Source organism: Entelurus aequoreus, linkage group LG05 (genome assembly GCF_033978785.1).
Source record: "Entelurus aequoreus isolate RoL-2023_Sb linkage group LG05, RoL_Eaeq_v1.1, whole genome shotgun sequence".
In the NCBI taxonomy this organism is placed as follows: domain Eukaryota; kingdom Metazoa; phylum Chordata; class Actinopteri; order Syngnathiformes; family Syngnathidae; genus Entelurus; species Entelurus aequoreus.
Genome location: NC_084735.1, coordinates 28,587,114 through 28,602,113, shown reverse-complemented (window position 1 = coordinate 28,602,113; position 15,000 = coordinate 28,587,114). Strand labels below are relative to the sequence as shown.

The following is a 15,000-nucleotide window of genomic DNA, read 5'->3' as shown; positions in this document are numbered from 1 at the left end:
ACACACACACACACACACACACACACACACACACACACACACACACACACACATAATAATATATTTTGTTTTTGTCTTGTCCTCACAATTTCCCTCTCTGTATTTTTTAATCTTCTTTCTATCCCCTCCTGCTCAGGTTTGGCTGCACCAAAAGTAAAGTAAATCTGTACAACAGATATGGCCATCTACATCAACAATATGATTTGCCTGGGCCGCAAAACAGGACTGATTTAAAGAAAAAATATATGCACATATATATTTTTTTTTAACTTGGGACATCCCGCGGACCAGATTGTTGATGCTGGTGGCCTGGATACGGCCACCAGGCTGTATTTTGGGGATCCAACTTCTACAAGTACTTATAATGGTAGGTACATGGATTAGTTTAGACAGTGGGAGAAACTGTGTTGTGTAAAAAAAAATGTTGAGCAGGCAGTAATGAGGCGAGAGGAAATGCTCTGTGTCAGCTGACTCTCACTTCTAGAAACTGCTTGGAAGTAGGACACAAAATCTAACTAATGTGAATTATTTTTAACTTGTCCAGTCTAACAATCTTTTTTCACTCTCGTTATAATGACAAAACGGCACCAGATCTACTTGTGACCCTGTGAGATAAGAACGTGATTGGGAAAGGACTTTGGATATACTTGGCGGTGAAAGAATCAGCTGATAAAAACCTCACGAGTGAATGAGCAATGATAGTCAAAGACTTAAAGATGATAACCTCAGAGTTTCACCTGAAGCAGCAGATTTTAGTGCCCACACTCTGTATTTTTAGTTTCATTTACGAGAAGAGGTAATTCCCAAACTCCTCTTACCGTCTTTCTCCACCAGCGTGAAAGGTTCCGTATCCCAGCCGTCGTCTATGTTGGCGGGCTGGACGTCAAGATGACCGTAGATGCACACAGTCTTCTTGCCCGGGTCTGAGCCCAAGTGTCCCAGGATGATAGGGGGAAGAGGGATATCCTCACCGCTGGGCAGCTGCACAAAAATAAAGACTTTCAGTAGGATTTTTTCAAAGTAAACAATGCAGGTTACTACCTTCTGTTTGCCGATGTCCACTAACTCCACTGTGCCGCCCAGTCGCTCAATATCCTTGGCCGCCATCTGCATCATCTTCTTGATCTCGCCGCGTTTCTCCGGCCAAGCAGACACGCTCTGGACGGCGACCCAATCTGCCAAGCGCTGGGGCACAACAAGAAGAGACGACTCCAGTCAAGTTGGATGTAAACATTGTAGTTTTAAGAGTTAGCTTTACCTGCACATAATCATCCTGGTGGTCGTCCACATACTTGAAAAGTGCAGAGAGATGAGCCATCTTTTACAGCAGAAGGAGCTATGGGTCTGACAGGGAGAATGGTGAGGGACAAGCCCAGTGCTGCCTTATGAAGAAACTCAACTCCGCCCACTTTCTTAACTCCGCCCACTATAAAGTTAAGTGATTGGCAGCATCACAGAAGCGTAATTTGGGCAGCAATGAATAAAAATGTTATTAAGATGACATTTACACAGAATAAGGGAATTATGGAATCATCAGCATTGTCGACACTGAGAAATTATATTGTTCCCAGTTCTATGCCGAGCTAGCCGTCCTGTCACACTAGCTTGGCATATATTCATGCCAACAGCGCTATCGTAATATTACTACAGTTACAGTATTTCAATGTAAATAGGGTTTTTTTTTTTACAGCGAAAAGGTTACTGTAGCTATGTTCAGGTAATAAAGAAAGCAATAGCTGGTCTAACACTTCCTCATGTATAGCTGACTCACCTCACCTAATAGGGATGTCCGGTTTGCCCGGTTTTTCTGTATTCTTGAGTATTACTTTTGTCTCCTAATCGGTTCTGATTTGTTAACAAAATAAATAAATGCATGAATGAGAAACGACTTTAGGATGCCGGGATTAATGTTATGTGACTTATTGTGCCTGCGTGTTAGTAGCGCAATGTATTGTGGGTAGACGGGGCTGTCTGTAAAAACAAATTCAAACACTTTCGCTTCTGTTTTTACAAATTGAAACAAAAAGGGAATTTATATTTGTAATAGCCAAAGGTGCATTATTGTAATGAAAATATATAATAGATGCGTCCACACGTATTAGTCCGGCTCAATGCAAATGTACGTCAAAAACTACCCAAAAACATTTGTATCCCAAATGTATACTTCCAATTCATTTAGCTCAATTATAAATGTATTGTTTTATTGATTAATATCAACAATACATTTAAATCTGAGCTTCAATATTTTAATAAAAAAGTCTGAGTTATGATGATACTTTCCACTAGATGGCACTGCCTATATCCTGCCTGCATTGTGGCTAAACATCAGCGACAAAAAAAACCAACAAAGAAAAAACCGTGACACGAGTATGATCTTACGACATTGGTAAGTATGTTTTATATATCCAAACAGGAACGTTATACATTTAAGAATATATATATATATATGTTTTAACTTGCATTTATTTATTCAGGACAGTGCACATTAATAAACTAATTTGGTACAGACTGTGTGAATGAGCAGATTGTAGTTTACTATTTTTTACATTTATTTACACTGTAAGCGTTTCAATTATTCTGTCTCCACAGGGGACATAATCCCCCCAAAAGTTAATGTTTATTTTTTCATCTGTATGTGTCAAGATAATTCTTTACTAAAATGCTATAACGCCAATCCCTCTCACGCCCGTTTTCCCAAACCCTAACGCCTTCTTAATAGTGGGACATTGAGGATGGGGCCTCAATGTCCCACTATTTAAGAAGGGAATGTTTTTGTATCTATCTGTATGTGTCAATATATACACTATTGCCTCTCCCATTAAATGTATCCTAAAGATTAATAAAGTATCAATCGATATATGTTATCATCATTTAGCAATGGAAGATAAGTATTGCTTTGTAACTACCTATATTTCCGGTAGAGATGTGACACTGAAGCCCTCCTCCTGAAACATGGCACCTTGGGTGAAAGCTCTCCATTGTACATCCACTCTTCAACAAGCCTTGAAGCTTCTTGCATTCCAGTCCAGGTTCTGCAGCATCACGCCAAAAAAACATGACCTTAAAACATCTCCGAACCCAGAGAATGAGTTTCTGCTGGAGAACTTAAAACTCATGGGGGTGGACGTGAGTATGGCCCGCCAGCGTCAGCCAGGGGTTCTCCGTAAAAACTTCACTAACGAGCAAGAGCTTTCCGGCTTCCTGCAAAGCAAAGGAGCCAGTGGCAAGACGGTGGCCAGTGTCATATCGCGTTATCCGCGCGCCATCACCCGTTCCCTGGAACATTTGGAGCAACGTTGGCAGCTGTGGAGAAACATCCTCCAGACAGATGAGGAAATTGTCAGCACCCTCGATCGCTCACCGGAGTCCTTCTTTCGCTCCAGCAATAATGACAACATCGAGAAGAACATTGCCTTTCTGTCCTCGTTAGGGCTCAACAATCAGCACCTCCACCGGCTGCTCGCCACAGCGCCGCGCACCTTCTCTAACAGTGTGGAGCTCAATAAGCAGAGGGTGGAGTTCCTGGAGAACATCTGTACAGAGATGGGAGGGAATGATCCAGAGCAGTTTGCCAAAGATTTCATATCCAGAAACATCTACATCCTCATAAGAAGCACTAAGAGAGTCAAGGCAAATATCGATTACCTGAAAGCATCTTTGAAACTCAGCAATTCAGTGCTTCTGGCCCTGCTTCAAGGTCCTGGCGCAGATATTGTGGATGTCTCCAACGAGTATCTGAAAAATAATTTAACCAGCCTCCAGCAGAAGATGCTCTCTCGTGGCTGTCGGAGAGTTGAAGTAAAAAAATTTATTATTTCCCGTCCAGCAGTTCTGCACACTGGGGCAGCTACACTAAGCACCAAGCTTGATTGTCTGCTCAAAGGAGGAATTCCACTGCAGCAGATACTAAAGAAGCCAAAAGTGTTTGACTACAGCGTACAGAACTTAACAGCCAAATTACAGGAGCTTCACAGAGTTGGATATGACTTCCAGGAGAAAGGCATCGGCGTTCTGGACATGAGTCAGAAACGATTTGAAGCCAAATTGGGAAAGTTAGTAATGTCCCCAAATAAGTAAAAATATCGCTGCTAATATATTTATTTCATGTTTAATTTTCAATGGAAAAATCTTCAAGGTAACATATTTTGGTTTCAGCTGGATTCTTGGCATTCAATTTGTTTTAGTCGAATATCACAATAATTCATAACAAGCACCAAGTGCATTCTTATAAATGACAGCCTGAGCTGACTGAGAAATGTAATAATACTTCAGATGTTCCAAATCGAGCATAGGTTCTTATGAACAGCTCACGCTGCATTGTCGTGCAGGGACCATATACAAAGTGCAACCAACGGACCCCATAAATGCTTTATAAATTTTAAGTCATAATATTATATGTCCGCCCGATTGCAGCTGTGATAGGCTGCAGCACCCCCCGCTACCCCAAAAGGGATAAGCGGTAGAAAATGGATGGATGGATTAAATACACTCTAAGGCAGAGATATTAAATTAAATTGTTTTGGGGGGCACGTTTCCAGAAAAGGATGACTTATCCCTTCACTATTAGTCTTATTTTGTAAATTCCAGAGAACCAGCTACCTCCACAGTGGACATTTGATTTTGGTTTGTTTATTATGTCAAAATTATAGGAGCACTGTGCTGTTTTTAATAAACTTTCTGCAAAAATGTGAGTCTCACAAGTTTTTGGAACTGAACTCTCGGGCCAGCAGTTGAATAGCCCAAATGGTGAAAAAGAGAGGACCTAAAATGGAACCTTGAGGAACACCACTAGTTGTACTAACTGGAGCTTGTGGAGGAATGAGTGATTTAGTGTCCAATTGGTTCAACTACAAACCTTTTCTTGTGAAAAAATATTGGGCTGATTTTTCAGAAATATTTTCAGTTTTTAATTTTAAATAGCTTTATGAATATAAATTCATACCGTCCTAAAAATCCCATGACGCGTACTAGCTAGTCTAGTTGCCTGTAAGTGTTTTTAAAAAATAAATATTTTTTGCGGATTTTTCTGAAATATTTTTAGTCTGTAAGCCTTATGACTGTCTAGTGCAGTGGTTCTTAACCTGGGTTCGATCGAACCCTAGGGGTTCGGTGAGTCGGCCTCAGGGTATTTACACGATGAGTTGTATTTACAACTCATCGTGTAAATACAAACTTCTCCTTATCGGCGTATTAAGGATACGGCAACAGCTGACTGATTTGCAGGTGTGTCATTTGTTGTGAGTTTAGGCACTGTGTTGGTTTTGTTCTGTAGTAGAATTTCTGACCTTTGACCTATAGTTCATGTCTGTCAAAAATGTATGCTCATTTTGATTTCTCTTCCTCTTCTGTGGGACAAAAGTGAACTTTAAGTCATGCCAACCTGTCTAGTGAATGTGTCTAAAAGATTCGAGTTGCTATGGAACAGATAGGGAAAACAAAATAAGACATTGACGCACTAACAAGAGAGATAAGAAAGGGATAAAGCCAAACGAAGAGAGTGTTTTGGGCACCATCTTCTTTTTCATGGTGACGGGCGCACCCGGGGGGGAAAATTTCTGTGTGCTAGACAACTCAACCCAACCATTGTACCATTTGATTATGAGTAAAATAAAACTCTTGTGTTAAATCTACTTTGGTTCTCATTGACAACCTGGACTTTCCACTACAAAATTGGCGTCACGAACAGGATGGTCCAGAACTCTGCAAGTCAACATCCGATCCGGCTTCTCTCTCAGGCAGACAACGCTTGCACGCGCGCATCTAATAAAAGGTAAGCTATTTTGCTTATTGTGTAAAAGTTATCTGTCTGAAGAGAGACGGGATCGGTAAGATGAAAACTGAAATTTTTTTCATAAAAGATAGTTCTCCAAAAACAACCTAGACTGAGGCATGTGTTGGTTGGCTTGAGTTGTATTATATGTGATCATTTGTCTGTGTGTTTGTTGAAAACTTGTAATCTCTTGTTTTTAACAAATGGGGATTGTTGATAGAATTTTGGTGGTTTGGAGTGTAGAAGCATAGACGATGTGAGACGAAAAATTTCTTTGCAAGTACATGGTTAGCCGGAGTTGGACACAGCGAAATTTAAGGCAAGGTTGGCTAAACTGATGTGACATTTGGCCCACACAAATTTATGACGTCTATGAAGGTCCTACGTATCTGTCTATGTGGAAGCTGCAGCCGGGTAAAAAGCCTGATATAAGGTGATCGTTCAGTGACTCCGGTAAAGGAGATCAACTGAGCCAAGTTGTCACGAATTTGGAAATTTGCTGCAGTATAGATGGATAGAGTAAGGGCTCCATATGGTAGAGCCTTGGTGAAACTATATGGACTGACCAGACACGATGTACTGTAGAAATTGAAGGGTGATTCCTGGAAATTCTACAGCGCCTTAGGCTGTTATCCGTGTTGGTCAGGAAGGAAAAGCAGGATTTGCTCCGCTGAATGGGTTAATCGCCGTTATATGAGTAAGAATGACCTGCGTGTGTGTGTTATGAGACGGCCGATTCCACAAAAGCACGCGTGCATTAGTTGTTTATATTGGTCCGGACCAGGGGGGAGTGTTTTGTGGGATAAAAATGTGTGTTTTTAAATTTATATATATATATCTGCGTATTTTAATAACTTTTGTGTAGCACCTGGTTTCTTATCTGTTTTAATTCTCCCTCATGCTTTTGTGAGAGTTCCCTAACGCTTTTTTCGCACCCACGCTGATCTGCAAGAGCTGGAAAATTGTTGGTTATGTGTGTGCGTGTGAGAAAATAGACAAAGTTATGTACAGAAAACACATGAGTGAATGATCCATCCATATAATTATTTTCTTTCGCTTATCAAGAGGTTGGATCGCGGAGGCAGCAGCCTAAGCAGGGAGGCTCCCCCTCGTGGGCGCTGCGAGCTAATTCCAGTCATTTGAATTTGTTTTTAACTATACTGGTGATTGTGACTGTGCGATATTACAGTTGTTTTAATTTACCAGCTCTTGCTCGCTGGTAAATTCTCTGTGTGTGAGTGACTGTGTGACGCATATAAAAAAAAAAGAGCTGGGAGACATTTTGAGATAAGAGTGTGTGCGTGTGACGAGGCTGTGTGAATGACAGCTGCGTGAGGCATTAGTTCGAAGAGGAGTGACACATAGCATTGAGCTAGGTTAGCATTGTGTTAGCATAGCATTGAGCTAGGTTAGCATTGTGTTAGCATAGCATTGAGCTAAGTTAGCATTGTGTTAGCATAGCATTGGGCTAGGTTAGCAAAAGTTTGCTTACTGAGGCATAGTAAGGCTAGGTTAGCATCTAGCTTGGCATTACTAAGTGTGGTTGAACAGTTATTCTCGGTCTGTAGAGTGTGCTAGTAGTAGGTGCTTGCTAAGTCCAGTAAAATAATAGATATATGGAAAATTACACGGTTAATTATCAATAAATAAATACGGATTGTGGGACATTGAAACATTGTTTAATTCATCATTCATTTATATGTCTAGTATACTTTTTTTTTTGGTACAGCTTTGTTGCTTATCTGATCCATCCAGTTCCTGTGGGAAGTTGCGACAAACACACACATCATAGATTAGGACACACTGTAACTTTGAATTAATAGTTATACAACAAATAAATTAATAATATTGAATTTAAATTTGATACCAGCAGCTTCCTAGGAAGGTGGAAAGACCATGAGACCAAAATGGTAAGTTTGCAAAATGTAGAATTTGTGTGCCAGTTCCTCTGTGCAGATTTGAGGATGAAAGCAGCCACTCCAGATTCCCTTGCACTCGCTAAGAGGGGCACGGTCAAAGCCGATCCAGGACCAACACCCGATACCTGACTGGAAGGAACCGAGAGGAGAGACAACACCTTGCCAGCGATGACGAGAACAACTAACGTTGCCAGCCAATGTGTCCACCGGGACTCCAGCAGCTGTGGAAAGAAGTGTCGGGAGTGCCGAAGCAGCGAGGAGGCGTTGAAGCAAGCCGAGGGCCTGGACCAAAGCCCCAACGCCCCATACTTTGCCCCGCCTTCCCCAAAGCCCCATACTTTTCCCCAATTTCGGCCAGCACGGACATGCCATTAAACAGTCTGCCCAATGGACTGAACCACACCCCAAGAACAGACAGAGACAGACTGTTTGAGTGGATCTCTTTCTTCACCAAGGCAGCCAAAAGCCCAACGAGGTGTCGGCAGGCCACCAGCCTGAGGCACCACCGAGCCATCCATACGAGCACTAATCGAACATGGACTCATACGAAATTCAGTTGTGTGTACGAAATCAATTGGTAACTACATTCATTGCAAATGCCGGGAAAAATAATAATGCAACAGCTTACAGTCATAAGTCTATATTAATTCTAAACCAGATCTTGTTTGATTCATTATTAATGTGAAAATACATCTTGAATAAGCATATATATATTCATCTAATTATGTTCATGATCAAAGTATTTTGGTATTACGTTACTAACTCAAAGGGTAGGCCACTAATTGTGTTCTGTGAGATGGTTTTACTGCAGGCTGGTAACAGCGATCGCTCTGAAGGAGGGTCATAGACGGAATTTTTGCCTCGTATAAAAACATTGAGGTTTTTGCCTCTATCTGCGGTAGAGATTTAATTTAGTGGTCTATATCAGAAATTGTTTTGGTCCAGGGTCTTAAGACCCTGGAAGGCGGGTATGTAGTAGAATTTCTGACCTTTGACCTATAGTTCATGTCTGTCAAAAATGTATGCTCATTTTGATTTCTCTTCCTCTTCTGTGGGACAAAAGTGAACTTTAAGTCATGCCAACCTGTCTAGTGAATGTGTCTAAAAGATTCGAGTTGCTATGGAACAGATAGGGAAAACAAAATAAGACATTGACGCACTAACAAGAGAGATAAGAAAGGGATAAAGCCAAACGAAGAGAGTGTTTTGGGCACCATCTTCTTTTTCATGGTGACGGGCGCGCCCGGGGGGGAAAATTTCTGTGTGCTAGACAACTCAACCCAACCATTGTACCATTTGATTATGAGTAAAATAAAACTCTTGTGTTAAATCTACTTTGGTTCTCATTGACAACCTGGACTTTCCACTACAGTTCTTTGAACAAGGTGATGTCCATGCACGGTTCATTTTGTGCACCAGTAAGAAAAACATGGTAACACTTTAGTATGGGGAACATATTCACCATTAATTAGTTGCTTATTAACATACAAATTAGTAACATATTGGCTCTTAACTAGTCATTATTAAGTACTTATTAATGCCTTATTCGGCATGGCCTTATTATAACCCCAACCCTCTAACCCTGACCCTAACCAAATAACTCTAAATTAAGTCTTTATTACTTAGAATATGTTCCCCTAGTGTCCAAATAACTCTAAATTAAGTCTTTGTTACTTAGAATATGTTCCCTTAGTGTCCAAATAACTCTAAATTAAGTCTTTGTTACTTAGAATATGTTCCCCATACTAAAGTGTTACCAAAAACACATAACTGTCTTGAATTTGAAAAAAATAACATTTTATTTTTCACTAAAGAAGGGTTCGGTGAATGCGCATATGAAACTGGTGGGGTTCGGTACCTCCAACAAGGTTAAGAACCACTGGTCTAGTGTCTAGTTGAATGTACTGCAAGTGGGGGGGTTTTTTGGAGAGAAAAAATATTTTGATGATGACTTCAAAATTCATTTTCTACGTCTATTTTTACAAATATATGTGTGCGTCTGTTGTGTTCAAAGTACAAACCTATTGTTTACAAATTATAAACGTTCTGCATTTTGCCATACTTCTCACTAAACGCACTTATGCACTCACAATTTTAAGTGTGGAAGTGCGCATTTCATGACGTACCTCATGAAGTCATCTAAACATAACAATAGAAAATTTGAATTTTAACTGTTGTATTTACATTTCATATCCGCCCGAACGCAACTGAGATAGGCTCCAGCACCCCCCGCGACCCCAAAAAGGGACAAGCGGTAGAAACATGGATGGATGGATAAGATCAAAAATCATAATTCCTACCCGGAACCAGGTCCGGATCCCTTTAAGAGTTGTACGATCGCCTTCACACGCCGAGTATTGATTGATTGAATGAAACTTTTATTAGTAGATTGTACAGTACAGTACATATTCAGTACAATTGACCACTAAATGGTAACACCCGAATAAGTTTTTCAACTTGTTTAAGTCAGGGTCCACGTAAATCCATTCATGGTAGGTATAAGTACAGGTGACTTACCTAATTGTTACCTACTTCATAAAGTCACTTAAACTTATAATTAGTCACTGGCACTTTAAATGGTGTGTAGTGGCAGTTTATGTTCGATAAAATACAAAAATATACTTTGCACAGCGAACAGAAAAACACATTTCCAACCCGGAACCATAGTCTTAAAAAGTATACTGCGTCCGGAACCCGGACCCCTTTAAGGGTTGCACGATCGCCTCCACACGCCGAGCTGCAGTCAAATGACCGGAATGTCACCTGTAATGTACTTAATTCTGCGTGATAAATATTGTAAAACCGACTTTTAATCTTTAATCACATACTGCCATTTAAAAGTTTCTGCTTATTGTCGAGGGTTTCTATTGTGATATTAGCTTAGCATTAGCTACTAGCTTCAGTTTATAGTCAATACTGTCAACACTGCAAAGTTAAAGCAGGTAAGAGACATTTTCATTAAAATTACTGCTGCTACTTTGCCATCTGATGAACTCACTCTGTGTTTTCATTATTCATAGTTGTATGTACACTCCAGATCGGGGATTGTAAATATTGTCCTGTTTTATAGATATAACTAGATGTAATGGAAAAAAAGGCAGAAGAAACAGCTGCAAAGGGGACACCCATTGTTGTTAAGGGGGAAGCAGCCCTCATACCCCAGTGAGTCACATAAGTCAAATATGTCAATAACAAGATAATTACATCATATGTCTGCATCTTGGTCATATCTGCCCTATTTTCTTTGAAATTGTAGGTTCATCACCACCAAAGACATGTTTCACGAGTTTCTAGACACAGAGTGGCAAAGCTCGCGGGTATGTAAAAACAGGGAGGCAGCGGAGGAGTCCAATGAAGCACCCGTGCAGGAACCTGAAACCAAAAAGGTTAAATTAGACCCAGAGGGGAACGATAAAGGCGGAAACCCGGATGGTAAACATCTCCGGGGGCAGTACAAGTTCAGGCCGCACAAGAAGCCGACCACCTATGATGAGAGAAGATTGTGTCTTTCAGTTATTCAGGTAGGAAGCTTTATTCTAACACGCCTGATGGATCCTGAATAATCCTCTACCTCATCAGGACAACAGGGAATGTCCCTTCGGAGACAAGTGCCACTTTTACCACGATGTTGCTGCCTATCTGGCCACCAAGCCTGCCGACATCGGAGAGAGCTGCCACATCTACAACATGTACGGGAAGTGCACCTATGGTCTCACTTGTCGTTTCGCCAAGGCGCACACCACCACCGACTTTAAGACCACGGAGAACGCAGACATGGTCAAAGCCAACGAGGGCAGGACGGCGGTGAAGAACAGTCTGAGTAAGGAGCTCCAGAACCGCCTCAGGAAGCATTCGGTAGAGTTCAGGAAGTCGGTAGAGTACCTGAAAACCCTTCCTAACAACAAGGAGAAAAAAGAACACCAAGGCAACGGTAGGAAGACGTTTTCTCTGTTTGTCCTCAGTGAAACACAATGAACTCACATTTTTCAGGTGTAGCACCACGAGCGTCAACAACAGAGTCTACAGACGCAGAGACACAGGTAAGACTGAAATGTAGAATATTTACCATGTAACACTCCTTTTTGGTTTTCTTGTTTGTATTGTTCCCACTTTTGCCAGTCAATAAAGTTTTGTTTTAGGCCATGTCAGAGAAAGCATCCGCAGTGAAGACGGTCGGCATGTTGACTGACGAGGACGTCATCAAGTTGCGACCGTGTGAAAAAAAACAGGTATCGTCCAAAAAAATTGACCGCCTCAAAAAATTGACCGCCTCAAAAATGATTTTGCTTTTTTGTTTAGCTTAGAATATGTTGCTTTTACACTTTTGAATGAAGCTGAAGTTAAACATATTTTTTTCAGCTAAGGAGCATTTATTTAAGCTCAAAGTCAGCGACTGGTTCGTTAATAAACCTGTAAAATTATTTTTCCAATCATGTACATGTCCCTAATGCAATTGTGTTTAAAAAAATCAAATCTCTGTTCCTTAGTACCACTAGATCAGGCCTGGGCAATTATTTTGACTGGGGGGGCCAAATTTAGAGAAAAAAATTTGTCTGGGGGCTGGTATACCTATTTTTAGGAACACTAATACAAAACCTCACAATAATGTGTGATTGAATGCTAAAAATGTTATGGCAGACCGCCTTAAAAACGGAATGGACTCTTACATTTTTTTACTGAATGAGACACTCAGAATGTACATGAAAATAAAAAATGTGTGATTTACAATATTAACTATGAACGATAAAACACTGTATATTGACAACATATGAACGTCACACCCCCTCTCAATCGACATACTTTACAATCAAGCGAAACGCAACAAAAATGCACATCATCAGTTTCCATTTTAAAGATCTAAAAAAATTATTTGGGAATGTCCGGCAGGCCAGATTGAAAAGCTTAACGGGCCGCATGCGTCCCCCGGGCCTTAATTTGCCCAGGTCTGCTCTAGATAGAGCTCCATACCACCAGACGCAGTTTGTCGTCTTGGATACAACTGTATTAATGTACTGTATGTTGTCTGTCTAAAGGTGGACTTCCGTGACAAACTCTACCTCGCCCCCCTAACGACGGTGAGTGCAAATGAAATTAACCTACAATGGCAACACATAAACCGGCTCATTTGTTTGTTGTGAACAAATATCCCAATGAAAATAAATGACTTTTGCTTAACTGGCAAACGGGGCGGTAAATTTGTATTTCTTATACTTGCCCCCAGATAGCGCTACTTCTCCCCTTTTAAAGCATGCAGCAGAATTTCTTATATTTCTGCTAGAGTGTCCTGCTACTGCAATATCCATCCATCCATTTTCTACCGCTTATTCCCTTCGGGGTCGCGGGGGGCGCTGGAGCCTATCTCAGCTACAATCGGGCGGAAGGCGGGGTACACCCTGGACAAGTCGCCACCTCATCGCAGGGCCAACACAGATAGACAGACAACATTCACACACTAGGGCCAATTTAGTGTTGCCAATCAACCTATCCCCAAGTGCATGTCTTTGGAGGTGGGAGGATGTCCGTCTCAATTGGTGTTTAGAGTGGTGTTAATTTTTAAAACAATTGTGTTTTCGATTTTAATCCTATAAAAAACTGTAAAATACAGGCCTTTCCAGGGTTGAAATCTCCAAAATAGACGTGTATATTTCTCACTACTCCAGAGGAGACTAGTTATAATTTCCACTCTCTTTTGTCAGTGTGGCAACCTACCCTTCCGACGTGTGTGCAAGCGCTTCGGAGCCGACATCACCTGCGGAGAAATGGCCATGTGCACCAATCTGCTCCAGGGTCAACAGTCCGAGTGGGCTCTCCTCAAGAGACATGAGAGCGAAGACCTGTTTGGAGTCCAGGTTTGCCCCAGACCTATTTAGGCGTTAAGCCTTTTGAGTGTCACAGTCTGCCGTGTTTATTGTGTACTTTTGTGCTTATTAGTTATTCTTGCCTCAGTTGGTTTCCTTTTGTTCAGTACACCTTCACATGTGTGACTGTACAGTTATTTTTATTTTATTTTGACATAATGTTATTTTTTGGTGTGTCCTGATTAGGGATGATACTCGAAACCGGTTTTCCCGGTTGTTCGATAAGAAAAGAACCGAGTCCTCGGACTCGAATCCCTTTTTGAGAACCGGTACCCGTTATCGAGACCACTATAGTAAAGAAAAAGAGTTGGTTCTTTATTGGAATCCCTCGGAACGAATCCCGTCCCGACCAGAAATGCCCCGTGTGACATCACAAGAAATGGCGTCACGTAGCTCAGTCATTAGGCGCAGATAGCGAAAGCAGGAAAAAAATGGACGGGAAAAAGCGCTCCAAGGTGTAATAAAGTTCAAAACAAAAGGTATAATCCCATGAATAACTTTACTGAGAGATTTGAGCAGGGTACAAACACATGACGAACACTTTTACGACCAACCGGAAACATAGCAACCAGGCTAGCAAAGCACCTCCTTTACGGCAGCTTTCGCAACGTTCTTAAAGCAACCGCAGCACATACATATATGACATTTCCCTTTTTTAACTTTTGTTTTTCTTTCCTTGTAAACAAAACAAAATCACACTGTATATGTGTTGTCTATCTAAATATAAATAATGCAGACGAGGCGTGTTGGCTGAGTTCTTGACGTTTACTTTCACAGCGTGCTCATAACATAACCTCATTCTTAGCTGCCGGGTGACGATATGCAACAACACTTTTCGGGGCTACCGCGCATGCTCGTCACTCCCGTTGCATGCTGGGTAGTGTAGTTGTTATATTCCCTAGCTCATAACATCTTTCCCCCTATACAGAAATAATGTTAACTCAATAAAGTGTATTTCTTTTTTTAGCTTTAACTTTTCATTTTTTAGCATTGTAACCACATTTGCAAAGAACTTTTCTCTTCATAGAATTTTCTTTCAATAAAGAAATAAAGTGCAAAAATGTCAAAGCATCATAACAAACAGTTATGTCAAATAGCAGCAGAATTGCACTTTTTGGAGAGCTGTATTATTTTCAGTTTTGTGCCCAAGGGACTGATTTTATTTAACACTATTATTATTTATACACCTATAGTGATTACAGAGACGGGTTGTTTTTGTGTTACTGTATATATTTGTTTTTTTGAAAAATCCCACTTAATATACTTTGGGTAACAACAGTCAATATTTATTTATTTTATTTTTATTTTTTTAATATTATTTATACACCTATAGTGATTACAGAGACAGGTTGTTTTTGTGTTACTGTATATATTTGTTTTTCTGAAAAATCCCACTTAATATACTTTGGGTAACAACAGTCAATATTTATTTATTTTATTTTATTTTTTAGGG

At 40.6% G+C, this 15,000-nt stretch overlaps 3 protein-coding genes across 4 annotated transcripts in view; 2 read left to right on the top strand and 1 right to left on the bottom strand.

Annotated features, from left to right (window-relative positions):
• The window catches only part of cndp2 (carnosine dipeptidase 2), a 23,275-nt gene extending 21,317 nt beyond the window's left edge, over positions 1 to 1,958 (bottom strand). Inside the window, exons 1-4 of the mRNA XM_062047639.1 lie at positions 1,777 to 1,958; positions 1,259 to 1,344; positions 1,042 to 1,185; positions 819 to 981 (exon numbers count right to left, since the gene is read on the bottom strand). Coding sequence (XP_061903623.1) covers positions 819 to 981; positions 1,042 to 1,185; positions 1,259 to 1,318 — 367 coding nt within the window. The 5' untranslated portion in view covers positions 1,319 to 1,344; positions 1,777 to 1,958. The remainder of the gene's footprint in view (positions 1 to 818; positions 982 to 1,041; positions 1,186 to 1,258; positions 1,345 to 1,776) is intronic.
• Positions 1,959 to 2,290: 332 nt separating this feature from the next.
• On the top strand, positions 2,291 to 5,770 carry LOC133650416 (transcription termination factor 1, mitochondrial). The gene is made up of 2 exons (XM_062047638.1): positions 2,291 to 2,386; positions 2,922 to 5,770. The coding sequence occupies exon 2, from the start codon at positions 2,953 to 2,955 to the stop codon at positions 4,075 to 4,077; it is 1,125 nt and encodes a 374-aa protein (XP_061903622.1). The 5' UTR covers positions 2,291 to 2,386; positions 2,922 to 2,952; the 3' UTR covers positions 4,078 to 5,770.
• The window catches only part of dus3l (dihydrouridine synthase 3-like (S. cerevisiae)), a 20,810-nt gene continuing 8,123 nt past the window's right edge, over positions 2,314 to 15,000 (top strand). Inside the window, exons 1-8 of one of the 2 annotated variants that reach the window (XM_062047637.1) lie at positions 2,314 to 2,386; positions 10,760 to 10,851; positions 10,946 to 11,210; positions 11,269 to 11,620; positions 11,680 to 11,729; positions 11,829 to 11,918; positions 12,723 to 12,764; positions 13,386 to 13,538. In XM_062047637.1, coding sequence (XP_061903621.1) covers positions 10,775 to 10,851; positions 10,946 to 11,210; positions 11,269 to 11,620; positions 11,680 to 11,729; positions 11,829 to 11,918; positions 12,723 to 12,764; positions 13,386 to 13,538 — 1,029 coding nt within the window. In that variant the 5' untranslated portion in view covers positions 2,314 to 2,386; positions 10,760 to 10,774. Of the gene's footprint in view, positions 2,387 to 10,363; positions 10,632 to 10,759; positions 10,852 to 10,945; positions 11,211 to 11,268; positions 11,621 to 11,679; positions 11,730 to 11,828; positions 11,919 to 12,722; positions 12,765 to 13,385; positions 13,539 to 15,000 lie in introns of those variants that run through there. The other variant, XM_062047636.1, reaches the window with a different exon arrangement.